The 26,922-nt window shown below is 55.2% G+C and overlaps 12 protein-coding genes across 12 annotated transcripts; 5 read left to right on the forward strand and 7 right to left on the reverse strand.

Moving 5' to 3' along the window:
- Nucleotides 1-82: 82 nt before the first annotated feature.
- Nucleotides 83-3,652, reverse strand: BAUCODRAFT_38872 (uncharacterized protein). The gene is made up of 2 exons (XM_007682715.1): nt 3,188-3,652; nt 83-3,046 (listed from the first exon to the last, which is right to left on the reverse strand). The coding sequence occupies exons 1-2, from the start codon at nt 3,384-3,386 to the stop codon at nt 306-308; spliced, it is 2,940 nt and encodes a 979-aa protein (XP_007680905.1). The 5' UTR covers nt 3,387-3,652; the 3' UTR covers nt 83-305.
- Nucleotides 3,653-3,867: 215 nt separating this feature from the next.
- Nucleotides 3,868-8,926, forward strand: BAUCODRAFT_302787 (uncharacterized protein). Its single transcript, XM_007683005.1, has 2 exons — nt 3,868-4,014; nt 4,101-8,926. Exons 1-2 carry the CDS (start codon nt 3,984-3,986, stop codon nt 8,672-8,674), a joined length of 4,605 nt encoding a protein of 1,534 aa, XP_007681195.1. The 5' UTR covers nt 3,868-3,983; the 3' UTR covers nt 8,675-8,926.
- Nucleotides 8,927-9,002: 76 nt separating this feature from the next.
- On the reverse strand, nt 9,003-9,798 carry BAUCODRAFT_38874 (uncharacterized protein). The gene has a single exon (XM_007682716.1). It carries the CDS (start codon nt 9,680-9,682, stop codon nt 9,179-9,181), a length of 504 nt encoding a protein of 167 aa, XP_007680906.1. The 5' UTR covers nt 9,683-9,798; the 3' UTR covers nt 9,003-9,178.
- Nucleotides 9,799-10,761: 963 nt separating this feature from the next.
- Nucleotides 10,762-13,191, reverse strand: BAUCODRAFT_38875 (uncharacterized protein). The gene has a single exon (XM_007682717.1). It carries the CDS (start codon nt 12,949-12,951, stop codon nt 11,203-11,205), a length of 1,749 nt encoding a protein of 582 aa, XP_007680907.1. The 5' UTR covers nt 12,952-13,191; the 3' UTR covers nt 10,762-11,202.
- A 47-nt stretch (nt 13,192-13,238) lies between these two features.
- BAUCODRAFT_79423 (uncharacterized protein) lies at nt 13,239-14,175 on the forward strand (the record flags this gene model as incomplete). The annotated part of the gene is made up of 3 exons (XM_007682859.1): nt 13,239-13,632; nt 13,719-13,901; nt 13,970-14,175. 3 exons carry the CDS (start codon nt 13,239-13,241, stop codon nt 14,173-14,175), a joined length of 783 nt encoding a protein of 260 aa, XP_007681049.1.
- A 30-nt stretch (nt 14,176-14,205) lies between these two features.
- On the forward strand, nt 14,206-16,476 carry BAUCODRAFT_302991 (uncharacterized protein). Its single transcript, XM_007683006.1, has 2 exons — nt 14,206-16,047; nt 16,108-16,476. The coding sequence occupies exons 1-2, from the start codon at nt 14,398-14,400 to the stop codon at nt 16,279-16,281; spliced, it is 1,824 nt and encodes a 607-aa protein (XP_007681196.1). The 5' UTR covers nt 14,206-14,397; the 3' UTR covers nt 16,282-16,476.
- A 28-nt stretch (nt 16,477-16,504) lies between these two features.
- On the reverse strand, nt 16,505-17,738 carry BAUCODRAFT_79696 (uncharacterized protein; the record flags this gene model as incomplete). Its single annotated transcript, XM_007682883.1, has 2 exons — nt 16,505-16,825; nt 16,878-17,738. 2 exons carry the CDS (start codon nt 17,736-17,738, stop codon nt 16,505-16,507), a joined length of 1,182 nt encoding a protein of 393 aa, XP_007681073.1.
- Nucleotides 17,739-19,163: 1,425 nt separating this feature from the next.
- BAUCODRAFT_38881 (uncharacterized protein) lies at nt 19,164-21,573 on the reverse strand. The gene has a single exon (XM_007682718.1). The coding sequence runs from the start codon at nt 21,449-21,451 to the stop codon at nt 19,529-19,531; it is 1,923 nt and encodes a 640-aa protein (XP_007680908.1). The 5' UTR covers nt 21,452-21,573; the 3' UTR covers nt 19,164-19,528.
- A 339-nt stretch (nt 21,574-21,912) lies between these two features.
- On the forward strand, nt 21,913-22,347 carry BAUCODRAFT_303067 (uncharacterized protein). Its single transcript, XM_007683007.1, has 2 exons — nt 21,913-21,942; nt 21,996-22,347. Exon 2 carries the CDS (start codon nt 22,046-22,048, stop codon nt 22,259-22,261), a length of 216 nt encoding a protein of 71 aa, XP_007681197.1. The 5' UTR covers nt 21,913-21,942; nt 21,996-22,045; the 3' UTR covers nt 22,262-22,347.
- Nucleotides 22,348-22,370: 23 nt separating this feature from the next.
- BAUCODRAFT_38882 (uncharacterized protein) lies at nt 22,371-24,102 on the forward strand. Its single transcript, XM_007682719.1, has one exon. It carries the CDS (start codon nt 22,471-22,473, stop codon nt 23,914-23,916), a length of 1,446 nt encoding a protein of 481 aa, XP_007680909.1. The 5' UTR covers nt 22,371-22,470; the 3' UTR covers nt 23,917-24,102.
- Nucleotides 24,103-24,455: 353 nt separating this feature from the next.
- BAUCODRAFT_38884 (uncharacterized protein) lies at nt 24,456-26,213 on the reverse strand. Its single transcript, XM_007682720.1, has 3 exons — nt 25,728-26,213; nt 25,276-25,667; nt 24,456-25,223 (listed from the first exon to the last, which is right to left on the reverse strand). Exons 1-3 carry the CDS (start codon nt 25,760-25,762, stop codon nt 24,826-24,828), a joined length of 825 nt encoding a protein of 274 aa, XP_007680910.1. The 5' UTR covers nt 25,763-26,213; the 3' UTR covers nt 24,456-24,825.
- Nucleotides 26,214-26,615: 402 nt separating this feature from the next.
- BAUCODRAFT_303094 (uncharacterized protein) lies at nt 26,616-26,922 on the reverse strand. The gene has a single exon (XM_007683008.1). It carries the CDS (start codon nt 26,902-26,904, stop codon nt 26,707-26,709), a length of 198 nt encoding a protein of 65 aa, XP_007681198.1. The 5' UTR covers nt 26,905-26,922; the 3' UTR covers nt 26,616-26,706.

A 26,922-nucleotide genomic window follows, 5' to 3' on the forward strand; every position in this document is an offset into this window, starting at 1 on the left:
GAAGAGAGAGAAGTTTCGAGGTTTCGACCGATGCTCAGCTTGCCATGCCTTCACTTCGGCCCGTGCAATACGAGGCTTGCTCGCACCACTAGATTCGCCTACCGCTGACGACTACGACGATACAATGGTGAGCGGCATGGCGCAACAAGAAATGTGCTATAATCCTCTTGACCGATGAGCGCAGCTTCGGCACTCCACCTTGCGCTTCATTCGCAGTCCGATATAACGGGAAACTTGCTTACATCATACCAAAGCCGCCATTCGTATGTACAAGCCAACTTTTGTATGTACTGATCCCTTTCGCATCATCCGCTACTGCCCTGCGGCGTTGTAGGCCCTCTCGAATGTCCCATACTGTACGGTGCCAGAACTTTCTTCGCATTGCACAACCTCCACGCAAGGTTTTTCACATTACCGTCCGCCTGCACCACCTCGGGCGCAAACTCGATGCCGAACATCTGCTGGACAGCATACACGACGCGCTTCGCGTATTTCCCCTCCCGCTCCAGCGTCGGTCCAAAGGCTTCGTCCGCGGTGCGCGGAGCCACGTCGGGGTCACGATCGAAGCAGTTCTGCACCACCGGCAGCAGCGCTTGTTCAATAGTTCTCCGGACCGACTCATCCGCGGTGTAGTCGATGTTCTCGTCCTCGAAGTGCTTGATGCGTATCTCGAAGGGCTGCGACACCGCCATGACGTTGTAGTTTGCGTCGTGGTGGTAGCGAAACTCGAAGATGCCTTGCGTCCACCAGAGCTTGTCTCCGCTAAATTGCATCTCGCCACATACACAGTCTTCCCCGCCACTCTTCGCCAATTCAGAGGCTGGAACTTTCTGGTCGCTAACCAGAACGCCCTCATCAGCATGGCTGTATTCCCACGCTCCCTTCGTTGTGGCGATCCATCTCCCCTGTGAAGACACTCTGGTCACGTCATGAGAAGGGTTATCACCCACCATATACAGCCCTACCCAATCCCTCTTTCCATGCCTCAGCGGAGCTGTCCATTTTACCTTGATAGGTGTACCGTACTCTACCGTAAGCTTCTTGAAGCTGTCCGGATCATTCGGCGGTGGTTGCGCGTCCTCGCCTTCTCTGCCACTACGCGTGGCTTGATCGTAGCCAACTCCAGGTTGCGTCGTATCGATCTCTAGTGAGTAAGCCTTCTCATCCAGTTCCGCGAGGTCTGGCGCCAGTCGTGTGATGCTGATCCGCGCCGGAAATTGTCGAAACAACGTCCTGGAGTCGGTCACGAACGTGCTTAAGCCTTCAGCAAGCTTCGGTCGTGCAGCCTCAATGACATCCTCGAGATACTCGATGCTGCTGTCCAACGCTTTATCAACGCTTCCGGTCCACTTCTGCAGCGGTGACGGAAGGGAGCGGTGTATACTCCTCGAAACGCCAGAAGTCTCACGCATGCTTCGGCGGTAGAGCTTCTGCATATGCGGCCGCTCCACGAATTGGATGAAGCACAGGCTAAGGGCGTGGCTCAGTAATGCCAGGAGAAAGATCGCTTTGCTCCATGTGATGATTGCAGCGCCCCATACACCTGCAAGACCAATGGTGCGCTCTGGATTGTTCAGGTAGCGGTAGATGCCATCGTAATTCAGCTTCGGCGCCTGCTCGAAGAAGAAGTCGCCGAAGTACCAGTTGAACTCGCCGAGTGATTCGTAAATGCTTGCGATTGTCCACAGTTGAAGCGCAATGAGCGCAACGCCAAGTACATGTCGCAGGGTCGCCATTCCAATCGTCCAATCTTCCGGCAAGCCGTACATCTTGTAGCTGGCGCAGATGAACGAGCTGTAACACAGCACGGTGCTCAGATGGTAGATGCCTTTCCATTGGCGCCAAGCTTCTTCGGTGCCGTCGCCATACTTGAGGAAGTGACGAGTCCACTTCTTCTCATTGGACTGGCGGTCAAGAATGATGCCAATTCCAATCGAGTACCACAGTCTCCATATTACGGCGCTCACGACGAAGAAGGTCTGCCATGCCTTTGTTGAAGGTGTAATAAACGCTAGGGTGTAGAGGTAAACTTGCAGCACCAGCACCGAGACGTCAGCAACACGGTGTAAGTCAATGTTGTGCAAGCCTATTAGATGCACAACGCTAGAGGGCTCATGGTCGGCCGCAGATGACAGATGCTTAATACTGTCGCCGGCACTAAGCAATCGTGTCTTGTACGGTGGCCGCTGCATTGTCGCAGGCACTTCATCCGGTCGCTTTGGTGGAGGTGGTGAGTTGTATGTCCTTTCGATATGCGGACTCTCCACCAGTGCAAGAAACGCCAGTTGCATAGCATGGGCGACTATGCTGATAAATAGCACCTTGTAGCTCGCAGCCATCATGGAGATGCCGTAGTAGCCAGCATAGCCGACCGAATACATAGGGTGAGGCGCAAGCTCGAATACGCCATCGAAGGTAAGCTCTTGATCGATAAGGAAGAAGAAGTCGCCCCAGTACCATGCAAAGTCCTTCACGACTCGATGGGCATCAAGTTTCACCCAGAGATTGAACGCTACCAGGAGCCAGCCACCGACCCAGCGTGCAACAGTCATCATTGTTTTCTCGCTCGGTGGACGACCTCCGCATGCTGCAGCAAAGAGTATGTACGACGTGAAGTCGCACATTAGAATCAGGTCAACCACGCGACGAAATACCAGCCAGGTGTTGTACTCTATCGGCGCGTCTTCGAACTTGTAGTCCTTGGGTATCTTAGCTTCCATCTCCTGCTTCAAGAACTTGTACAGGAATGGGTGCGGATTGTTGCCTGTCTCCGGGTTTTCAAAAATGCGCGCTTTCTTGGCCCAGGCCACGAGACGCTGATAGTGTGATTGGTTGTGCAGCAACCAGCCTATGCCGACGTTGTAACACGTCCTCCAGAACAGAAAAGTCACCGCGAATACGGGTACTCTCCAGCCTGGCGGTAAGAAGTAGAAGAGCGCGAACAAGTACGCCAATGCGGTGACAACTGCAATGTCTGAAGCATTCTTAGGTTGCCTTGGGTCGAAGAGCTGTGATACCATGTCCTCGGTGTGAGGAACAGTGAACACTACCGGTGAACATCATTAGCATTGGTGCTTATGGGCTCACTAGGCGCATGACGGTATCTGGACTGTATGGATAGCAAAAGCGACGGACTACTACGACATGCCATCACTTGCCCGACAAGCGAATGCGTGAGAGTACCCACCTGTGCCATCCGGTGTCCGACCGAAGGTTTTCTTCTCCTTCTCGTCCTTGTCATCGTTGGCTTCGTGATCGTTGAGCGCCTTGACAGCTTCTTGCGCTGTATCCGTCGAGTCGGCCTTCAACGGCTGGTCTGGTTTCTGCGGCAGCCTCTCCCGCAGACTGCTGATGTCAACCACGGGCGGTCCACTAACCTCGGCCATGCTAGGCTTGATAGTGACTACTGCTCGTTGAGGAGCATATGAAGTAGAGCAAACTTGAGGCTTCTTGCCGGTTGACAGTAGGGACTACAGTTGTGAGAGGGAAGAAGAAGATAACAGAAAGAGAGAGCGGAGACCTTGACCGTCTCCGTAAACCCACTAACTGAGCGAAAGTATCGTAGCGAATACGTCTGCTCTCAAGTCTACCATGTCCGCGACGATGGAGTCAATTGGCTGGAGGTACGGAGAGGTGGCCTGCACGCGCAGACTCGATGCACGTCAATGTGCCGGACCTTGGCGCATGACGTTCCTGGCGGAAGCGTCTCCATCACTACTGCCGGCCATACAGCGCACGATGAAGTCTTGAGTGGGTTCGAAGAGTCTGTGGGGTAAGATGCGTGGTCGGTCCAATAACGAGAGCTTGTTGGAAATCGAGAGCCGAGAGCAACTTTTCGCCGACGCTAGAGGTAGGTTTGCATGGCGACATCGCAAAACGCATTCCCGTCGCCTCTCTGTCCTTACGTTCTGCTTAGCAACTACCATGCGGTAACGATTGCTGCCTTGCTTGCGGTTCCAGCACTGAGCGTATAGCGTGGCAAGATGACCTCCATCTTGACGGCTGGAGAAGCAGGTATGTCGGCTTTGTTGCCCCTCCGTCGATGAATGGGGTTTGGACGAAAGCAGTGGGTTTGCTGACACTGGTATTCTACCTTACAGTCGCTAGGATTGCCTACCTCTCTTCAGACGTCATTGTGTCTGTCCAGCCTTCACTCGCCACCGACAGCGAGTTCTCCAATTTCTTCAAGCAGTACGCAGAGAACAGAGCGTCGGGTTTAATATGTAAAGGCGTGCCGGAGATACAGAGCGTACGACACAATGCGGACCCGCTGCTGTCCCTCTACCAGCCCGTTCGCAGTGGCAAGATCGCCACGGTCACGACGGGTAGCGGCATTCTAGTCAAGAGCATACCACATCTGTATCGATTAGCGAACTACCCTGTAGTCATCCACGTGAGCCTCCATCCAACCGGCAACCCCGACTATAGCGACATCACAAGCATACGAAATGCCGGCTTCACCTTACTGCAGAGCACCTCATTGCAAGAAGCGCAAGATCTGGCGCTCACGGCGCATGCTCTGGCGATCAGGAGCGGCAAAGGAGTGATCCACTTCTTCGATGCGGCAAACTCGCAAAATGATCAGCCCATTGCGCACGAGAGCCGAGATCTCGTTATGAACGTGCTCAACACCGAACTGGCACGGCAATATCAGGGCGTGAAAAGCGAGGAGCTATCGTTGTACGTCAGCGAAGGAAGGCCGCTCACGCGAAACATTGGCCTGAGCGGCATGGATGCGCCACCACTTGCCAATGGATCACCAGTAGCATCGGGTCAAGCATCCCCGGGCACGACAGGCCCACAACAGCCGTCAAGCGCATCTTCATCTTCGTCCGAGCGCCACTCTGGCAGCTCAGCAGTCTCGGAGGCGGAGTCTGCCACCACGGTCGACTCGCAGCCCAGATCTGTGAGCTCGGATGACATCGACTTTATCTGCAGCTCCGTTTGGTCTCAGATACGGTCTTTTACCGGCAGACAATACGGCCCGTTCAACTACACTGGTCCCGCAAACGCCTCGTCAGCATTGTTCTTGTTCGGCTCGGATCCTGGTCTCTTCGCATCAGAGCTAGCCTCTGCGCATCACGCCGACTTCTTCCGGGATGCTGGCCTAATAACACCCGTGCTGTACCGGCCATGGCTTGCAGAGCGTCTGCTCGAGGCCCTGCCACGCAGCGTGAGAAGAGTGGCTGTCCTCGAGCAAATTCGGAAGAGGACAACAAAATGGGGTCCTGTTCTGCTCGACGTGCTTATGTCGCTGAAGTCTTCAGCTGGTCCACAAGCTCCAGCTGTTGTTGGCTTCCAGCTCGGCTACCTGGAAGAGACCACCATAGTCCAAGCGCTCTCTGGCATCTTCCAAAACCTGCTGGGTCAGTCACCCATTCAGAACCTCGAGGTCGGTGCACCGGATGGCTCACGACAGCCAGGCCCAAGGAGGGGACTAGAGCTTTCGCCGCCAAAGCTGGAGAACGCATACATGAAGATCTTGGATCAAGTCTTTGCGGAAAGACTGTACATTGCAAACAAGCAAAGCTCGAACAACGTTGGCCTTGGCGACCAGGCAATAAGTGCTAGCCCGGAGTATGGATTCGGCTCACTGCTTGCACGAAAGGCGCATCGTCAGCGCTTCGTAGGCGAAGTACAAGCTGCGGCCAAGTCACACGACTTTACCACGAATACGCCGCAGAAATGGCTAACACAATGGGCCTTGGCCGCTTCGAACGCGGTTGAGGCGAACAAACTGGCGCCGGATGTCATTCAGCGGCTAGCCACTGACGGCTCGCCTGCAGCAAACCAGCTCCTGAGCAGTAAAGGCCTGTTCTTCAAGGAATCGCAATGGCTCATTGGCAGCGATGCTTGGTCGTACGATTTGGGCAACAGTGGCGTGCATCATGTGTTAGCAAGCGGGGAGAACGTCAATATGCTGATCATCGACTCAACACCGTACAGCGAGCATGCAGCACACGACGCTGCGCGGAGGAAGAAGGACATCGGCTTGTATGCGATGAATTTCGGTAACGCGTACGTGGCCTCCGTGGCGGTTTACAGCTCGTACACGCAGGTTCTGCAGGCCATGTTGGAAGCCGAGGCCTTCGAGGGGCCGTCTGTGGTTATGGCCTATCTACCGTACAATCACGAGGAAGACAGTCCGCTCAACGTCCTGCAAGAGACGAAGAAGGCTGTGGATCTTGGGTATTGGCCGCTGTACCGGTGGGATCCGAAGGCTGGAGACAAGGGTGAGGAGCCGTTCAAGCTTGACTCTGAGCGTCTCAAGCAAGAGCTGCAAGAGTTCCTACGAAGAGACAACCATCTCACACAGCTCATGCGGAGGCATCCAGAGTTCCACGCAAGTCTGTCAGAATCGTACGGCAGCGAGGTGCGCAAAGTGCAGAAACGGAAGGCAAAGGATGCTTACGAGGCTCTGCTTGAAGGGCTGCAAGGCGCGCCTTTGACCATTCTGTTCGCTTCGGACAACGGCAACGCGGAAAACCTGGCGAAAAGACTTGGGAGGCGTGGCAAAGCTCGAGGTCTGAAGACCATGGTTATGGCAATGGACGACTTCCCGCTAGAGGATCTTGGCAACGAAGAGAACGTGGTTTGTATCACTTCAACGGCCGGACAGGGCGAGTTCCCGCAGAACGGTCGCAATTTCTGGGAAGGTGTAAAGAACAGCACCGATCTCGACCTGGTGAACGTGAGCTTTACAGTCTTCGCTCTCGGTGACAGCCACTACTGGCCACGCAAGGAAGACAAGCATTACTACAACAAGCCCGGCAAAGATCTCTTTGTGCGCTTGACCACACTCGGTGGTAAGCAGATAGTTGACATTGGCATGGGCGACGATCAGGATCCGGACGGGTATCAGACCGGTTATAACGAGTGGGAGCCGAAGCTCTGGGATGCCATGGGTGTCGGCAACGTTGAGAATATTCCAGATGAGCCGCCACCAATCACCAACGAGGACATCAAGCTTGGATCGAACTACCTCCGTGGGACGATTGCAGAAGGGTTGCAGGACCAGAGTACCGGCGCCATTTCTGCGGCAGACCAACAGCTTACGAAGTTTCACGGGACATACATGCAAGACGATCGAGATCTGCGAGACGAGCGCAAGGCTCAGGGTCTGGAGCCCGCGTACTCCTTCATGATTCGATGCCGGTTACCTGGCGGTGTTGCGACACCGGATCAGTGGCAGCAAATGGATGCTATTGCGTCCCACCTGGGTAACGAGACCATGAAGCTTACCACAAGACAAACGTTCCAGTTCCACGGCGTGGTCAAGGGCAAGCTCAAGCCAGCCATGCAAGCGATCAACCAAGCGCTGATGACAACAATCGCCGCTTGCGGTGATGTCAACCGTAACGTGATGTGCTCATCACTACCTGAGATGAGCGAACTTCATCGGGAAGCACACGCAGCCGCAAAGAAGATCAGCGATCATTTGCTTCCGAGCACTACCGCGTACCATGAGATCTGGCTGAAGGATGACAACGACAAGAATGTCCAGGTTGCAGGTGATGCTGTGCAAGACTTCGAGCCATTGTACGGCCCCACGTACCTGCCAAGGAAGTTTAAGATTACAATCGCCGTACCACCGCACAACGATACCGACGTGTATGCACACGACATCGGCTGCATCGCCATCAAGGGCGAGGACGGCAAGCTTCAGGGTTTCAACGTGCTAGCCGGAGGCGGTATGGGCGTTACGCACAATATGAAGAAGACATATCCGCAAACAGGCCGCATGCTGGGCTACTGTGACAAGGACGCCATCCATATCGCCTGCGAGAAGATTATGCTAGTGCAAAAGGACAACGGAGATCGCAAGAACCGCAAGCACGCCCGTCTAAAGTATACCATCGATGACATGGGCTTGGATGTCTTCAAGGGTAAGGTCGAGGAGCTGTGGGGTCAGAAGTTTGGCGAACCGAAGCCCTTCCACTTTGACAGCAACATCGATACCTTCGGGTGGCAGAAGGATGAGCGGGGCATGAACCACTTCACGATGTTCATTGAGAACGGCCGGATCGAGGACACGGCTGACTTCCCGATGAAGACGGGCTTGCGCGAAATCGCCAAGGTCCACAAGGGCGAGTTCAGACTTACAGGCAATCAGCATCTGATCCTCGCGAATGTAGCGGAAGACCAGCTCGACACGATGAAGGACATGCTGAAGCAGTACAAACTCGACAACACAAACTTCTCTGGTCTCCGGCTGTCCTCCAGCGCTTGCGTGGCGTTCCCTACGTGCGGTCTGGCTATGGCAGAGTCTGAGCGATACCTCCCAGAACTCGTCACCAAGCTTGAAGGCGTACTGGAAGAGAACGGTATGCGGCAGGAAAGCATCGTGATGCGTATGACTGGCTGTCCCAACGGCTGCGCTCGGCCTTGGTTGGCTGAAGTGGCTTTCGTGGGTAAGGCATACGGCGCGTACAACATGTATCTCGGTGGCGGCTATCACGGTAACAGGCTGAATAAGCTATACCGGAGCAGCATCAAGGAGGAGGAGATTTTGGACATCATGAAGCCGCTCCTCAAGCGATACGCTCTCGAGCGGAATGATGGCGAGAGATTTGGGGACTTCGTTATCAGAATAGGCATGATCAAGCCAACGAAGGAAGGCAGAGACTTCCATGAAGACGTAAGTGATGACGTTGAGCTTGCGATACCAACATGATGCTAACAATCGCGCAGACCGCCGAAGTCGAGGAAGACGAAGAGTAGCTGTACATATTTTTTTGCGGCATAGCGACTGGGCGTTGGACGTTTGGAAAACCTGTTAGTTCTGTTCTCCTAGCTGCGGCATGAAGCAGTGCAAAAGCATCAAGCATGTACAGTTCTATGTGCTACAGACTGGTTGTCTTGATCAGCGTGCTTACCGATCTTCCACCGTCTCATGAATTGTCCCGCAACCCGTCCGCAGATGCTGCTGCGTAGAAACAGCTAGGCTGAGCACACTGCGTACTGCGTGTGCGTCTTTCCATGGAAGCAATAGACACGCGCTTAAAACAAGTCGTTCGGCCGTGATGGGCGCCTCGTGCCTTGCACCCTTGACCGCATCCCAACGCCATGCTAATGTCAGGTCGTCTTCTCATAAACAGAACGCTCTCACTCTCTGACTTCCGTCTCATCTGCTCGCTGCTGGACGGTCGCAGCCAGTCCGTGGTGCAAGTCACACGCTCTATGCAGTGCGCTTGCGCTTGGCACTACTCTTGACGACAGTGTCCTCAGACGACTCCTCCTCTTCGACTGCCTCAACATCGCCGTCCTCCGCATCAGCTCCATCAGTCGCGTTGGTGGCATCGGTGACCTTGATTCCACCAACCAGACCCTGCTTCTTGTCTTTCGCCTTGACAAGTGCCACGCTCTTCCGCCCGTTGCCCTTGGTGTTCGACTCCTTGCGCTTCACGGAGGAGATCGGCGCCCAAACGATGTCGTCCAACCTCTCGCCTCTCAGCACATCAAGGGCGATGTGCTTGTTGCTTCCGATGATGTCCTTCACCTTCTGGAGACGCTCCGTGAATTTCAGCTTGACTTCCACAGGATGGCCGCTGAGCGTCGTGATGGATCTGGCCTTGGGCTTCAGCAGATTGTTCGGGAGGCCGATTTCATGCGCACGCTTTGCGATCCAAAACAATTTGTCGCAGTAGGCCATGGCACGCTTGCGACTCTCGGGAGTGTTCATCCTGCCCTGGCACAGCTGGAGTGCAATTTTCTGCGTTTGGGCGTATACCTTTAGGTCGGGCTCTTGCCACTTGGCGCCCCTGCTCTCCGTCGGCTGGTCGCACGGCTTATGAGTAAGGGCAGCATACGCTTTACTACACCAATCGTGCTTCTCCTTGATTGTGACGTTGGCAATGTCGTCATCGTTGACATTCAGAGTCTTGAAGCCGGTACTCTGACCCTTGACGTAGACGTCGACCTCTGCTTCAGTAGCCCATTCCGAACGGTATTCCAAGGCCGCCGTATTGTCTTCACCAGCACTGGAGGCGACTGAGCTAGCCTGGACGTTACCGGTCGCCGCAGGGGTAGGGTTTGTAACACTGGTTGGTGTGGCGTTCTCAGTGCTCGATGGCACAACGGTGTTAGCAGAACGAGTGGAGAAGACGGGCTGCTCATATTCAGGCGAGGCCATGAATTGTGTCTGCTGCTCAGGAAACGAATGGCGCTGATCGAAATCGTGTGCTTGGGCTTCCACCTTGTCAGTTGCAATGTCGGGTGTAGAGTGTTCAAATGCCGCCAATGCACCGTCAGGGGAGAAGCCGTCGTCGTGAGCATAGAATGGGCTGTACTGCGTCATCATAGGATCGAGAGCATTGTCGACAACATCTAGGCTGGATGAGCTGATTGACGTAGCGTTGGTAGCAGCATACGACTCCTCACTGTTGAAGTGGAGAGGATACATGCTGTAGCCCCCTTCCATAACACAGAGCGCTTGATGTAGCCCTCCTCACAGATCTACAGCTTTGCGAGATCCGATCGTGTTCTTGCAGACAGCACGCGTTAAGCCAATGGGAGCTCACCGAGTCAAACGGATGGTTCTTGGTTGGCACTGCTGAGCAGTGAAGGGGAGGAAGCTGCTCTTGTACAAGGTTGGCTTGTTGAGAGCGGATGAGGAAGATTCTGGTTGAATGTGAAGAAAGGGTGTGGGGAAAAAGATGTAGGGGGAAGGAGAAGAAAATGCAAGCAGAAGGTGTTCTGCAAGTGACGTGTTTCTGCTGGATCGCGACGCGTTGAGTTGATGTGAACGTTCATACGGTCAGGTGCCCATATACCGGAAGGTGTTGCCCGGTCAATGAAAACCAAGCGGTGCTCGCGGCTTCAGCAGTTACATGGCTCTTGTTCTCACCACCGCAGCAGGACTGGCCAAAGATAGCAGCTAGAAGGACGTTTTCTGGTGTTTGGGAGGCAGTCGATGTAGTAGCCTGTAAGCCTGTCAACATAGTATTGTACGCACGGAAAGCCCTTGCAGTGCAGCCACGACAGTTCTGCAAAACCACCTTGCAGGCTGTTGACAGATGAGAAGCCTTGAATAGTTCCAGGGAAGCATATGGCGATATATCTGCGCCGTGCAATGGCACAACGAGTGATGTGCATAGTGGGTGTAGTTCAGGTGGCAAGGAGCCGGTTGCACGCCAGCAACGTTTGGTGTTCACAATAACCTACCATTACGGACGCGTAAAACATGATATGCTCGACCTCCAGCTACTGCAGGCAGTCAACGAGGGTTCTCAGCATCTCTTGTGTGTCTCCATCCACGCCTTCGGCCGCTGGACCCAGCTCCGCCATCTGCTCACGCAAGGAGTCGCTTACCGTCTCCACGCCGACGAGCTTCGTGATGATGCTTTTGGCGCTTGGGTCTTCAGCGTAGAGCCATGCGAGGATAATGTCGAGGGTTTGAAGAACATAAAGACCGCCCTCGAGTCGACGCGAGAACCATTCGTCATTTCTTTGTTCCACTTCCCCGGCACTCATGGCCGCTCGTTCGCCCCGGATCTCTTTGTCGACGGTACCGACCCTACGCGCGTAGCTCTGGCGAAGGTCGACAAGCTTGGAGACTTTCTCATGGCCCTTCTCAGCGAACTTCGCAAGTGTACGAATACGCGCCGCGGACTCGCCGGGTAGGAGTCTAAGCAAGCTTGCAAAGATGCCGACAATATGCTCAAGAGTGGCACCATCAGTCTTTTTCATGAACATCCGAAAGACGGTCTTCAAACCGGCAGCGTCGACAAGCTTTTCGCAGACTTCTACTGAGGCTTTGCCATTGCCTCCGCAAGCGTGATCTACCAGCCGTAACGCGCGCAACTTGCTGAAATTACCGTCCTTCAGCATAATGAGCATGAGCTCAACACCTTCCGCTTCCAGCAATTTTGTTTTGCCAAGAGGCTCGTCAACGACGCATGTCAAGGCGTCAAAGAGGTTCTCCGCATACTCCTCTTCTGTGCTGCCCTTGGGCGGATCTCGCTTTCGGTAAGCAGCGAGGAGCTGCAGAAAGAGATCTACACCATCAACTTCCGACGCGAGACGTACCCTTAGCAAGGACGAAGACTGTAGCAACACTTGCAGCACTTCTGCCGCATACTGCTTGTTCTGGGTGATGGAATCCTCGCGTCTGTTCAAGCGATTGCAAAGCCAGAGGAGTACGTTTACATGGCCTATTCGCTCCGCAACAGACTGTTGACCAGCCAAGCTCTCCAGGACGGAAAGGCTGTGGTAGACGCCGCTACGGTCGGCTTCGTTGTCTTCGTCAAGGCGAGTCAAATTGCTCATCAGCAGCTGCAGGAGGTCAGCATCCAGCAGTGAAGCCACCAAGGCGTCCCAGTCCTCCTGCTCAGCTTGCACGTCTTCGTCCAGTAGCTCAGAGACGATCTCAATTGCCGCAATTGCAATATCAGTGTTCTCATGCGCTAGCAAGCCGACCAGTTGAGGCAATGCCTCACTCTGAGCGAACTCCGGATACAGCGTTGGGTGTTCACTCAGCAGGCTCCATGACTTGATCTCAGCATCTAGATCAGCCTCTGAAGCCATGAACTTCTGCGGCTCAGTCTCATAGCGAGCCCGTAGCTCTGCATTCTTGGTCACCTTCTTTTCGAAGGTATTCGCAAGTCTTCTGAGCCATGAAGAATCGATCTTCTCCTCCACCAAGTCCTCTCCGCCGTCGTGCTGATCCAGGTACTCGAGAGCCTCCGCAGCATCTTTTGTGACGCCTCCACCAAAGAAGCGCTCTTCCTCCTCACCATCTTCTGGCGGCAAGTCTGGACCGGCCTCCACTTCACCATCGTCCGCCACATCTTCTACCGGAACGCCGCCATTCGCATGTCGTCCATTGGGCGAACTATGGCCATTGATCTTGGTAGACTTATATGCTTCCTGCGCATCCGGTATCTCCAGCTTCCGCTTCAGGCTGCCGGTCGGTAAGTTGGGCTTCTTAAATAGCTCATCGATGCTCGCCATGTTCCCTACCGCTCACGTTGACCGTCACTGTACATTCCTGCAGTTACCATGGCAGTCATATTCACGCTCCTTATGGCACAGTCAGCACTTCTGTCACAGAGACTCCTAGTTCCAGAACGCCAGACCTGCAGCATCAGCACAGCATTAGCACAGCATCAAGCTTCCCACTGATAACGACTTGAGAGCTGGTGCAGTAGCTTGATATCTTCTCGCTACAGTCGTATCTCACGGTAGGAAACTCTCTCTCATTGTAGGCTCTTGTAATTACGCGCTTGCCATCAGTCACGATGGTTCAGTTCTACGACTCTATCTCCGACGACCTCCGTGACTGGGCTCTACAGCAGCAGGTCTTCTTCATCGCTTCAGCCCCATTGACTGGCTCTCACATTAACCTTTCACCCAAAGGCCTGCCCGCGAGCACTCTAACCGTCTTTGACCCGAATCATGTTGCCTATATTGACGCTACAGGATCTGGCATTGAGACCATCAGCCATGTCTACGAAAATGGGCGGGCGACAATCATGTTCTGCTCTTTTGATAAGAGTCCCCGGATCATGCGCTGGTTCTGCAAAGGGCGCGTGGTGGAGTACGATGATCCAGAGTTTGAAGGGTGGCTGAAGAAAATGGGCAAGGAGAAGATTGTGGGTACTCGAGCGGTGATTCTATTTGACGTCTGGAAAGGTAGGCACATATGAGCCTGCAATGCAAAGCAGCGTATATTGCGTCAGTAGAGAGAGTGTGGATTCGCTGACCAGACCTTGTTTCAGTGCAAACATCCTGCGGTTACGCTGTACCCCTTGTCTCCTCGAACATCGACCCCGTGAAGATTGATGAGGGTCCGCGAGCGTACTTGGAAGACCGCAAGACGCTGGGACATTGGGCTGGCAAGCATGTCGAAGCAGGCACGCTGCAAGATTACCACCAAAAAATGAACGCAAGATCGCATGATGGTGAGCGCCTCACAGCAAGTAATCGCTGTTGAAGAGACACAACGCTGACATTGTTCGCCGTTATGTAGGCTGCGGCGGACTCAAAGCAGCACGGAGAGCTCGTGGCGAGCATATGCTACTCGAAGATTGCATGATCTGGATGCGGCGGACGACGCAGCAGCGCGAGGCAATGCTTGTGGGCGCATTGCTTGCCATTCTGACGATGCTGGCACTCAGATTCGTCGTAGAAGGGCTTGGACTCCGCCTACCCAGCAGCATTCGAGGCCTGCAATGATGGCAGCTCATACTGGCACCCGTCACGTGCTGCCATATGCCTCGGCTTTCTCCGCTTTCACCCGTCTCCGCATCTTCGCTCCTCCATCGATTTACAAAACAACTCACAAGCCCGAGCTCCTGATTGCAGCTTCAATGAGAGATGTAAACCTCGTGAGTAAGTGCTGCTTCTTTGATATCTCGTGCTCTCCCTTGTCTCGGTACCGGTCTAGGCTGCTCAACCATGCCGCAAACGGAGCGGTCAATCCGAATTGCGGGCTGCTCAGGCGCAGCTACAGATCGCCGACATGCCATGGCGATGCTGGCGGCCAATCATTCCAACGACCCCATCGATGTGATCATGGGGGACTGGATGTCTGAGGCCAACATGACCGCACGAGCTGCCCTCAAGACCGGAAACGGTGGGGACGCGTATGAGCCAACCTTCATCGAGAGTCTGGAGCCGGCACTCAAGCACCTCGCAAGACACCGGATCAAAGTTGCTGTCAATGCCGGAGCATCCGATACTGCGCTGTTACATAAAGTTGTAACAGACATGGTCTCCAAGCAAGGTCTTGATCTAAAAGTAGCGTATGTGAGCGGTGACGAAGTGTTTCCGGCCGTGCAAAAGGCACTTCGTGAGGGCCGTAGTAAGTTCGAAAACATCTGCACGGGCGAGAGCCTGGAGGACTGGGGATTCAAACCCATCTACGCCCAGGCTTATATTGGCGGTCTAGGCATTGCAGCTGCACTTAGCAAAGGAGCCGACATTGTCGTCTGCGGTCGTGTAAGCGATGCAAGCCCTGTAATTGGTGCAGCGTGCTGGTGGCATGGCTGGCAACGAGATCAACTGCATGAACTCGCCAACGCGTTCGTAGCTGGCCATCTGATAGAATGCTCCAATTATGTCTGTGGTGGCAACTTCACTGGCTTCAAGAGCCTTGAATTCAAAGGCTGGCACGATATAGGCTACCCAATTGCTGAGATTGCGAGCAGTGGCCAGGTCGTCATCACGAAGAACAAAGGCTCCGGCGGTGAAGTCAGCACGCAAACTTGCTCGTCCCAGCTACTGTACGAAATCCAAGGGCCCTGGTACTTCAACAGCGACGTGACAGCCATCCTTACCGACCTTTGGTTCGAACAGCTAGGTACCGATCGAGTAGCACTCCGAGGCGTGAAGGCCGACCTTCCTCCAAGTACCACTAAAGTCGGCATAACAGCACTAGGCGGCTACCAAGCAGAAGTCCACTGGTTTCTCACAGGTCTCGACATTCACGCCAAAGCACGAATGATGGAGTCGCAAGTCCGCCGACTACTGCGTCCCTACTCCCACCGCTTCACCAAACTCGAGTTCACCATCAACGGCTCCGCGGCTGTGAACGCAAGCGACCAGAACGCCGCCACCGTCGACTTCCGCATCTTCGCTCAAGCGCCCACAGCCGATGATCTCAACCCTTCCAAATTCCTCCGGCCATGCATCGATCCGATTATGGAGGGCTATCCGGGCGCGACACCGCATCTGGATCTCCGTCTCGGCTTCCCCAAACCCATCCAGGAGTACTACGTTACGCTGTTGCCGCAGGCAGATGTGCAGCATAGAGTGCATCTTTGGGATGGACGAAGCGTTGAGATACCGCCACCTCCGAGTAGCAAGGTGTATCCTGCGCAGCAGCCTAGCGAACCAGAGGCCCGGAACCCGAGGAGCACTGATGTTGGCGGGACTGTGAAAGGACCGCTGGGTTGGATTGTGCATGCGAGGAGTGGCGATAAGGGTAGTAACTGCAACGTTGGCTTCTGGGTAAGACATAAAGATGAGTGGGAGTGGCTGCGATCGTTATTGTCTGTTGAAACTGTCAAGCGGCTATTGGCCGATGAGTACAAGGGCAAGAAGATTGTAGGTCCACCTTTACCACCAGAATTGATCGTAATGCGAGGACTGACGGGCAGTGTCCAGGACCGATTTGAACTCCCCAATATGCACGCTGTGCACTTCTTGCTGCATGACCACTTGGATCGGGGCGTAAGCTGCTCGTCTTCGTATGACTTCTTGGGCAAGAACGTGGCCGAGTACCTGCGGTCGAAACATGTTGACCTACCTGTAAAGTACCTGAACAGGGGGAAATTATAGTGCACCGCGTACAAGCGTCACTGCTCTTGTAGACTTCATACAGCCGGTCTGCTCTGATACAGAGCCGTAATCGCCGACGCGATTTGCCCGTTGGCGTCTCTCATAACGCTATTCGTAGCGTCTATGCATGCCTCATGGCGGTTAAGCTATGTCCATTACTCTCTTCCTTATCACCACGACACTTCGACCACGCAGCTCCACATGCGCAGGCTAACCCAACCCTTCAAGCCTTCTCCGCAATGCCAAACCGCTCATTACCAGCATCGAACACTGCAAAGTAATTCTTCAGCAGTACATCACCCAGAATCTGCAAACCGCCACCTTGATTGCTCTGCACACCGCCGAAACACTTACCGCCGCCCACCGCGCTATACTCGAGATCGGTGCCGTTAAGCATCGCCATGTAACCGCCGACTGCGATGCCGAATGTGGGTAAGGTGGCGCTGCAAGGGTAGACCCATCCGCCCATGCGACTGGAGAGGGTGGCGCCGGCTACTTGTGACCAGTAGGCGGTGGCTACGTCGTCGTCGACGAGGATGAGGGACTGTGACCGCGTTAGCCATGTGAGAAACCATGTGAGAGGGATAGTTACGCACGGTACCCGTATCGGCAATAGCCGGGCTGCAGGTGGTGCACGCCCTCTGCGAGCCTCCGATGGTGTACGTCTTCGAGTCGAACTCCCAGAAGCCATTGCTGCTGTCCACGGCCATGTAGTAGATCTCTCCTGAGTACTCGGTCGGATCGATTTCGCCGAAAGTGTAAGTGCCAAGAGCACCATCCTCCAGGTTGGCAGTGAAGATTGGCAGCTTCAGCTGGCCCTTGACGTTGTCGAAGAATGTCTGCTGGGCCTGGGGGCGAACAGTGTTGATCTTACTGAAGGCAAGACCGACCAGACCATCATTCGCAGTATCTTGTGTGAAGGAGCTGGAGACGTATGTGGCAACTTCAACTGCCTGCCGAGTAGCTGTGGCGCCGCCGATGTTCACTACGTCGTAGCCGACTGTTCCGGAAGCGGTGGTGCCGTCGCCGTAAGTGATGTCCCACGAGCCACCGGAATAGGGCTGCCAGGTGGAGCTCTTTGAGGGGTCGAAGGTGCTGTGGCCGCGGCTTTGGGATGCAGGCAGACTGCTGCTGAAGACCCAGAAGTCCGCGGAACCCGTATCGAAGTCCATATTGAGCACCTGGCCGCCAACGGTAACAGGCTCAAGATACTCGGATTCGTTCTCCTCTGGCGTGGCAACCACCTCGCCCACCATTCCACTGCTTGTGCCTGACGAAGAAGCACTGGAATTAGAGAAGGGGGCAGCTGAAGTGGCGGCTACTTCGGAGGTGACAGAGGATGTTGGAATGGTTGTTGGTGTGGGTGTCGAAGACGGGGTGCCATTACTTATGGTTGCAATTGGGCCGTTGGACCCGAGGATGATGATCTCCCAGCCATACTTCGCGTACGCTTTCATCATGTCTCTGGCAGGATGACGCGCCATACCCACGCGACGACCCTTCGCGGGGAACTTGAATGATCGCTTGGCAAGCGATTTCGTGTCTGATGTGGGTGCGGCCAGCGCACAAGCTGCGATAAGGGCCACAGTGGCCAAAAGAATGCGCTGCATGCTGGACTACACCGCCGCCTGTCGACGGGTAAAGGAGCGTGGAGAGAACGTAAAGACCGTGTGCACCTTGATCTGCAAGGTACTAAGCGTGGCGACCGTCTCTCAAAGACGTGCCCAATGTAATGGTGTGGTGAAAGAAGGAGCAGGATCCAGGCGAATGCTTATATCAACGAATGGAAGTGTCGCCGGTCAATGCGATGCAGACTGGCTGCGGTAGTGAAAGGGAAGAGAGCGTGATGGAGTGGATCTAGATGCGATATTCAATTGCGAGGTCAATGGAAGACGCAGGTGACGTGCATTGACCACGCGAGTCGAAACGTGTGGCTTTGGGTACACTACACCTGCATGAAACGATGTAACCCCTTCTCGTTCGAAACAGGCAGCTTGGCGAGACTTACAGCGTGCGCCTGCAGCCTTGAAACACCTGCTCATCCATCACAGTAAGAGCAGTGACAGAACGGCTAGACCCATCCGGCGCTTCAGGATGGCCATTGAATGACCGCCTTTCGTGTCGAGCACGTTGAGCGTCTGGAAGAGAGCGGCTACAGCTCGGACGGCATCAGCATGACAGATCGTGAAGACTCTAAGAGCTGCCACGGGTAGCCATAGTAGTCCTTTTCCAAGCCGTGCACCAAGACGTGCAGTAACTGTGGTTTCGCCAACGCGGCCTCGGCCCCATAACGGAGTGCAGGAGAGGGGTGAGGTTAGGGAAGCTGCAGCACAAACGCGCTTGCCAGGCACGGACGGGAAGATCCGAAAGCCACGCAAACTGCACTCGGTGGTTGCAATTGGCCGGACAATTTGCCTTGGCCGCAGACAGACTTCGTTTCAGATATGTCTGTTCCAGTGGGCTTTTTCCCGTTCCAGTGGGCTCGTCCCCAAGCGTCGTAACGTATTAAGGTCACGTGTAGGGTGTGGATCGCTGATTCCTGGCTTGCAGTGTTGCGAACAGTAAGTAAATATCAACTGCACACAACGCCATGTGTCGGTCGGTATCTCAAAGGCATTGCCTGAGCTAGAGGGTGATGACAAGGCGTCAGGTTGTGATGCGAAGGCACTGCTTTGGGAAAGCGCTAATGTCCAACGGCAACACAGAGTATATGCCATTTACCATCCCAGCAACATGGCAAGCGCATGAGGTGTTGAGCAAACCATGAGAGATTATGCGATGGATTGCGTCAGAGAGAGGACGAAAGTGAAATTGTGACACAAGGCACGTTCTAGTCACTATCCCAAGAGCATCGCAAAGGCACGATGTACTGTGAAAGCGAGAGACTGTATGCGAAGACAATGCTTCGGAGAACGGAACTAAAACTACAAAGGCAACATCAACCACTACGCACATCCAACCCCCAGGCCGCGGCGCGCCCCCTTTCGGGGGCCTGCCAGCTAAACCTGGGGTTTGGGAAAGCGTTAGTAGTGATGTGCCGAGAAAGTACAAGGCCGTGCCAGTCATCCCGTCGTATAGTCATAGCCCGAAGGTCTCGTCACCATCCCAGCAGCTGAAGTGGCCGCAACCCCTTTGGAATACCAGCGCCATCGCTAATCCTCGAAACCGCAAACGCCATGCAATGCACCCATCCCGCACCCACAAAACGCCCGCAAATGCTGCCCCAAACGCCGGTGAAACGTCACGCTCACAGGTCAAACACGCCCGAGAACCCGCCATTCAGCAGGACGGCCGCCATCAACTTCCTCCCATCCTCCATGCTCGCGCCCAGCACCTCCTCATATCCATGCCCCTTCGCGCTCGCCAATCCATTCAGGCAAGCAAACGCGCCACAATCGCTCATATTGAGCTGCCTCTCGCTGAAAACCTTGCCCTCCGTCCATTCCTCCTCATTGTACGCCTTGCCCAGCTCCATGGCCAGCCACTCGCGCGCAAAGTCGAGCCACTTCCTCCCGCCCCCGTGCAGACTGTCGAGATACTCGATCCGGCGCTCCGTGGGGCAGATGACGAGTAAGGTCCAGTGGCCGCCGCTGTTGACCGGGAAGAAGACGCGCTGCGTGCCAAGCAGCTTCTCCGCGCCCTTGATGCCCATGCGTCGTGACCAGGTCTCGATGCCTTTGACGCCCTTGCTGCGCACGGTGGTGACCCAGCCGCTGTTGAAGGCGGCGATGGCGCGAGGCTTCTGTGAGCCTTTCTTCCAGCCCGTCTGCTCGTCCTTCTTCGCCGTGATCTCCTCGAACCAGGCGTTGACGATCTCGTCGTTGACCCAGCCGGCGGGCTTGTTCGGGTCGCTGTCGGCGGTAAGGTCAGTAGGGACGAGGCGGCCGAAGTCGTAGCGTGACAGCTCGGTGCCATTCTTGCTGGTCGCGAGCGTCTTCTTCGGATCCTTGGTGTCGAGGGCGCGTTGGACTTTCGCAGCCCATTCGTCATCTAGCGGACGGATGAGGGTGCGGGTGTCAAGTCTCGCGGCGGCAAGCTCTTCCTCAAGCTGCTTCTGCGCGACCTCCTCCGTAGCCTTGCGCTCCTGCTCTGCCTGCTGACGTACCGCTTCCTCCTCGCCGGCTTTGCGTGCAGCCTCTTCCGCTTGAGCTTCGAGCTCAAGTTGGTGGGCTGCCTCTGCCGCTCTCTGCTTCTTGATGCGCGCCTGCTCGCAGCGCTCTATCTGCTGAAGCTTGTACTGCGCAAAGCCCTTCCACTCCGGTGACTGAACGCCAAGCCGCCTCGCGCGGCTGACGAGCGCGTCGACCTGTTGGTCTTTGACGGTTGCAGGGATGGGCTTGGGCCGTGGCCAGGACGTCTGGCTCTTGGCAGTATGCGCAGACTTTTGTGTCTGTTGCGGCTGCTCGAAGGTCGACTGTGACTGTGACTCGCGTTGTCGAAGTGTCCACCACGAGTAGAGCTTGTCGCCCTTTCTCGGCAGCGGGTCTCTGATTGGTGATGGCCGCGGTGACTCTACTGGGAGGCCGCGTGCGACTCTGTCGGCCTTCTGCTTCGCGATCTGCTCCTTCCAGTATGCGCGTCTCGCCGGTCCTGTCCACTTATCCATCGCGTAATCTGGGTTGATGTCACCATATGGTATCGTGCGTGGCTTCTTCTCCGCCTCCTGCTGCTCCGCCATGCTGTCCGGTGATGCCCGCTTGCGGGTCTTGATGGGTGAGGGGATGTTGTCCGCAAGAAGTGAAATCCACTCTGATGGTGGGGTAGGGATCGGACTCTCGGCGTCATCGGCGTGGGAGGAGGTCGGACGCGACGATGGTGGTGTTAGGGGGAGTGATGGTGACGGGAAGCGGCCGGGGAGGGTCCGCTTCATCTTGAGGGTGGCTGGGGTGCGAGGAGGGCGTGGGGAGGAGGGGGTGGTGGTGCTGGTGATGTGGCGGCGCTTGTGGCCGCAGGGCAGGTACGCCCATAGGCCGGCGAGGATCCCCATGAGGGTGGTGGTGGTGGTGGTGGTGGAGGAGGGGGCCGTGGCCGGCACGGCAGCGCATGCGGCGGCCACCGGGTTGGGATCGGCGGACATCTCGTCCGCCGAGCGCTTGAGGGACGCGCGCCTTCCCAACCCGGATGGCGGGCTGTCGATCATCATCGCCGAGTCATCGGCGTATGGGTCCATTATTGTTCTGGGATCTGGTGTCAAAAAGACTTATAGTGGTGCTACCGCAATTTCAGCAGCGCTGAAGAAAGACGATGGGATTGGGAACGCGAACAGCTTATATACGCGACTGTTTACGCTATAATCACAACACCATCAAGATCCCCTCTCCGTTGCTCATGGCAATGCATGTAGCCATAGCTCCAATGTCAGCATATGACCTCGACGTTGTGATTAGGATACGGCCAATGGCAAGAAGTTGAATTGTCAGAATCTCGAAAGCTTGGACCGCGCATATGAGCAGCTTTCGGAGCGCTGGGAGTGGCTGCCGCGCGCCAATGCTTCGGGGATATACGATGCCGGCGGCAAACTGTCAAAAACGGACGCAACTCGCGTTCCCGTCGTGATTACGTCCCTGCAGATACAGGTGGCCATGGCAGTGTTAGCGTGCTATTGCGCAAGCCAACGGCAGTGGGATCATTAGTATATCCTGCTAGATCATGCCCAAACTGGTAACCACGTCCCAACTCCACTGTGCCCGAACACGCTGCTTATGTTCCAATAGAGTGCTCACGACCGGACGACAATAGTTCGGGATCACTAATTTTTAGTGCAATGTTGGCATCCAAGGATAACTGTATCCTAGTGACGATTTACACAGATATGCCGCTAGAAATCCCACAGCATGTTTTGGTATGGCCGACCTTGGGTTCTGGGAGCATGAGTCCTTCGGTCAAGCTGCTTACGAACTACGAGCGCATCCCAATAGCATTGCGTATATGCTGGCATTCAATCTATAAAATGCTCTGGTATAGCGGAACCATCACTTAGCGACACTATGCCCTATCCGGCGAATGCGTTCGCCAATGGCCCGTGCGTCCGAGACCAACACGGTTTCCAAAACATGCCATTGGTGCAGTGAACGCGCATTGTCGTTCATTGTCCGCAGGTCGGTGCACGACATGTGACATTCAAGCCACTTCTGGCTCTGGCGGCCGCCGATCTTCGGTATCTGTCTTGCATGAACTAGCGCAACGACAATGGCATTACTCAAGCGTCTCTCAGACGGTGTCTGGTCATTCTTATCACCAAAGAAGACTGGTGAAACACGTAAAGCCTCTGCCAACACCGAGCCACGACATAGGAATGGTAATCGTCGCCTCTCCGGTTATGACACCGTGCGGCAGTGCCGATCAATGACTCCAAGCAATCGTGTTAGCACGAGGAGGACAGGAAGTGCAGGCTTGAACAGGAAGCAGACGCATACACCTGGCGCTGGCGCTGGAAGCCGACAGAACGTGCCGAAGATGGACAGGTATGCGCACGACACACCTATGGAAGACGACCTTAACGCGGTGGGGTACAATGAGCGAGCTCCGAGCCACGACTACCGTGACGGAGATGATCAGTATGGGCGAGAAGATGCTGGCGAGGACGTGGACGTGGATGAAGACGAGGACGAGGATATGGACGACCTGTCGAGCAGTCTGGATAACATCCATGTCCTCTCCAAGTCTCCCAGCTCCTCACGCAAAGGCTACGTGGAGGATGACGTAGACCTAGTCAACGACACCACCATCGTGATATCAGAAGAAGAATATGTGCAAGAGAACGCTCGCCGACGGAAGCTCATCAACCTCCCAGGAGAGCAATCTAGCAGAGGTGTCTCCACCGAGGAGTTACGAGCAGCAGGTTGGGATGATGACCACATCTACCTCGTGCAACGCATTGCCATGCGCGGCTTCGAGCCTCTTCTACCACTCTACTGGCAATGGGACTACCGCTACATGCCCGACCTTCTTTTCGCCGCCGAAGACGAAGACGCACCCATTAACAGCGCGCGCGCCTCCCACCGTCGCGCCATCAAAGCACTCAACCACCTTATCGAGCTGGGCGGGAGAATGCGCGACTGCATCGCCATCGGCGGTCCGCTAACACCGGACCTCCAAGCCCACAGGATCATTAAAGCCTACCTTGATTGGGCAGATCAAGACGCCAACCTGGACCCTCGGACCAGCATCCCACTTATAGCCCTCGAAACCAGACCAGCAGACACACCCGCCGAGCTCCTCACCGCCGCTATTCGCCTCAGGATGGCGCGTCTCCACGCGCGTTACTCCCGTGCCTTCCGCGTCGAGCGCTCGATCGAGTTAACCCCAGCCTCTACCACCAGCAATTCAGCGGTGACTTTTGCATACCCAATCCCGCAGATCTACGGCATCATCTCTTCGCACACGCTCATCGCCATTGTGGCTTACCGGAGCGATACTACCACGCCGGAGATGGAGGACGCAAACGAGGTGAGGACTGTGGCCTACTTCGATATGAAAGATAAGGACTACGATGTCTGGAACGCGCTAGCCATTGCGATCTTGGTGTGCCATGCGAGGGATGTGCGGTTGAGGGTGGCGGAGGAGACGGGGCGAGGGGTTCAGGAGGCTAGTTGGAGGCGGGAAGGAGAGCAAGAAGAGGATGTGGACCTTTGAGGTTGTGGCTGTGCGGTAATGCCATACGTCCCCTGTGGTAGACCGTGAGCAGCGGTGCTGGTTTGCTGTGGACGATGATGATACTGATGACGATGTTCATGTTTGTTACTTGATCTACCTGCGATATACCCCATGAGCGGAATCCAAACGCTAGCTCGTTTGTGAACATGAACGAATATACATGGCTTTATTCCATCTATTAATACTCTCTGTGCGTGGCTACGAAGGTGAGATAGTATCCAAGGAATCCACGGCTATCTGTATGCCTTCAATGTAGTGCGCCTTGCCTGCTGCACCTTCCTGATATGATTGGGTTTAGGGTTTGGGTTAGCCGTTGGGGGCCGTTTCATGCAGCGGTCAGCCACCAGTAGGTTACGACAACCACGCATGGTGCAGAATGGTCAATGTCCTCACCATGGAAGTACTGGAATGGAAATCACGATGTTGCTATGGAGCGGAATGCAACATGACACATGAAAAGTTGGTTTGCAGGGTTGTAGGCGGTAGGGCTGGCGCGTACGAGAGTGACAACCACTAAAACCTCACACATTGTTCTACAGGGATTTATACCAAAACATGAGCAAGCATCATTGCCCAACCCAGGCATTGTGGTAGGGTGAAATGGATATTATCGCTTTCATTTGAATAAGCTACTGGTACACCACCCCAGTCCGCGCAAGACATCGTAGGTATCATGACCCTCCATAACCTTCCCGACCCAACGGGCGTCAATTACTGATGCTGTTGCAGGTCTACGACACTACCTTGAGAGGCATGGCGGTGCTGGGAGTGTTGCAGATGAGGAAAGTGTTTCGGAATGCTGAAGTCACCTCCATTCGCCGGCTGCAGCGTGCCTGATCGTGCAAGCGCCACCGTGGCGGGAGTCAACTTGACATGTAGACCAGGCTCCTAGTCCATGATACCGGCCTTGCCGTCGCGGTCGGAGTCGACCTTGGGGTTGAGCTTCTCGCCGAGAGTGGCTTTGTGGCCCTGCTCGTGGTGACCGTGCTCGTGGTGACCATGGCCTGGCGCGTGGGTGTTTGAGCCGTACTGGTCAGTGGAGCCGTGGTTCAAGCCAGCGGCACCCATTGCAGAGGAGTCAGAGCCACCAAGAGCACCGCCGATAGCGCGCGGCTCACCCTGGAAGCCGTCATAGCGCTCCTCACGGCCAGACAGGACACCGCCCTGCTTCTTGAAGTCTTGCATGCTGACCGCTGGGAGGGCGGAGGTGGCATGGTGCTGGGCAGCGTTGTGGTGAACCTCGTGGATTGGGACGGTGGTGTGAACGACATGCGGCTCAATCGTTTCTGAACGCGCGTTAGCATGATGTCATCCAAACAAACTTCGACTCATACGTACGCTTCTCGACAACTGGCTGGATGGTCTCGTGGACGTGGTGGTGAATGTGCTCGCCGGCAACGATGGGCTCGACGGAGTGGGTCTTCTGACCCTCGACGAGAACTTGCTCGTCGCGGAACTTGGCCTGCTCGGCGGCAATGCGGGCCTTGACCTGATCAGGGCTGTCGTGCTCGAATGAACGGTGCTCGACTGGGATGACGTTGTGGTGGTGCGTCTCCGGAAGGATGGCGCGGTCGGTCACGGGCTGGACTGAGGTGTGGTAGTGATCTTGGTGGACCTCCTTGTCGATGGCGGTCTGAACGGTCTCGTGCTGCTGACGCTCGATCGTCTCGTGAACGACGGCTGGGGCGACCTTCTCGTGCACAGTGGTGTCATGGTGGCCGGCCTTGGCCCTGTAACGAAGTGAGTCAGTGGGTGATGGTGGCAGATTCTCATCGTCATCAGTAGCTTACATGAAGTCCTTAACTGCTGCCTTGGCTGCGTCCATCTTGATGTTTTGATTGGTGGTTGATTAAAGGTGACGAGTAGGGTTGTGGGTGTTGGTGGGGTGTTTGAACGGAGGGAATTACGGAGTTTGTTTGTGAGAGGAAGCAAGCTTGCGTAGGAAAGGTAGGCTTGAAGTTTTGTACCCCTCGTACCTTCTCTGTGAATGTGTGGCAGTGAAGAGGAGGCGCAGACGTCATCCCGGTGCCGTTCACTGTTTGCTGCCCCACGAGAGAGTGGCACTCGGAGCAGAGCTGCCCCTCATCACGGTGCACCTTCGTTCAGTGTGAGATCATCGTGCGCACAACCTGCCCTTTCCTTTGACGCGCAGCCTAGCTTAGCCTAGCTTAGCGATGCCGGCGTGTAGAAGCGATCGTCGCACTACAGGCCCACGTTCACTGACGAGCATCGTGGCCGAACAGGTTCTATGGAAATTCTTCGGCCCATACCGAAATGTCCACTGTATGGCGCGGGTGTCGATCCAAGGCTCACAATGGACTTACTAGGAGGCTGTCGACTCTCGCGACCACAAACCGTATGTTGCAACGCAGCCATGAACCCGCAAACTTGCTCCACTGCACTTGTGTTAAACCCTGCAGTCTCTCCACGATGTTACCCGGTCATCACAAGGTCGACGTTCGTTGTTGTTGCTTTGCAAGCCACAGCGGGCCGAGCTGCAGCGGAGCTTATCGCACCCCCAATCGACGACATGGGTACATTAACGCGGTTTTCCGGCGATTTGGATCTAAAACAACCCCGGCCTTGATCGATGAGCCACAAGGCTTGAGTTGAGGCGGAAGGTCTACATACATCGAATGTGGGTGTAGGTACAGTAGGCTAGTGATATTGGTCAATGGCATGCATTAATTGTACGATGTAGCAAGCAATGCTTCGATGTGCAATGAAGCTGTTGAGCGCCTGACGTCAGTGTTTACTTCTCTTCCGCGATCAGGCGAGAGAGCTCAAAGCTGGTCCCGCGCATTGCTGCTGTGCCACCCTATGAGAGCGTCGTCTTTTGCGATCTACTGCTCCCGAGCCGTCCAAACGCGGGAAATTGATTGCTCTGCGAATAGTAGCCACAGCGCCACTACGCGTGCACCGCGTCATGGTGTCTTGGCAGCGCGCTGAGCTTCTAGAAAGAATCATTCTGTGGCTAGTGATGTG

Source organism: Baudoinia panamericana (assembly GCF_000338955.1).
Source record: "Baudoinia panamericana UAMH 10762 unplaced genomic scaffold BAUCOscaffold_14, whole genome shotgun sequence".
Lineage (NCBI taxonomy): Eukaryota > Fungi > Ascomycota > Dothideomycetes > Mycosphaerellales > Teratosphaeriaceae > Baudoinia > Baudoinia panamericana.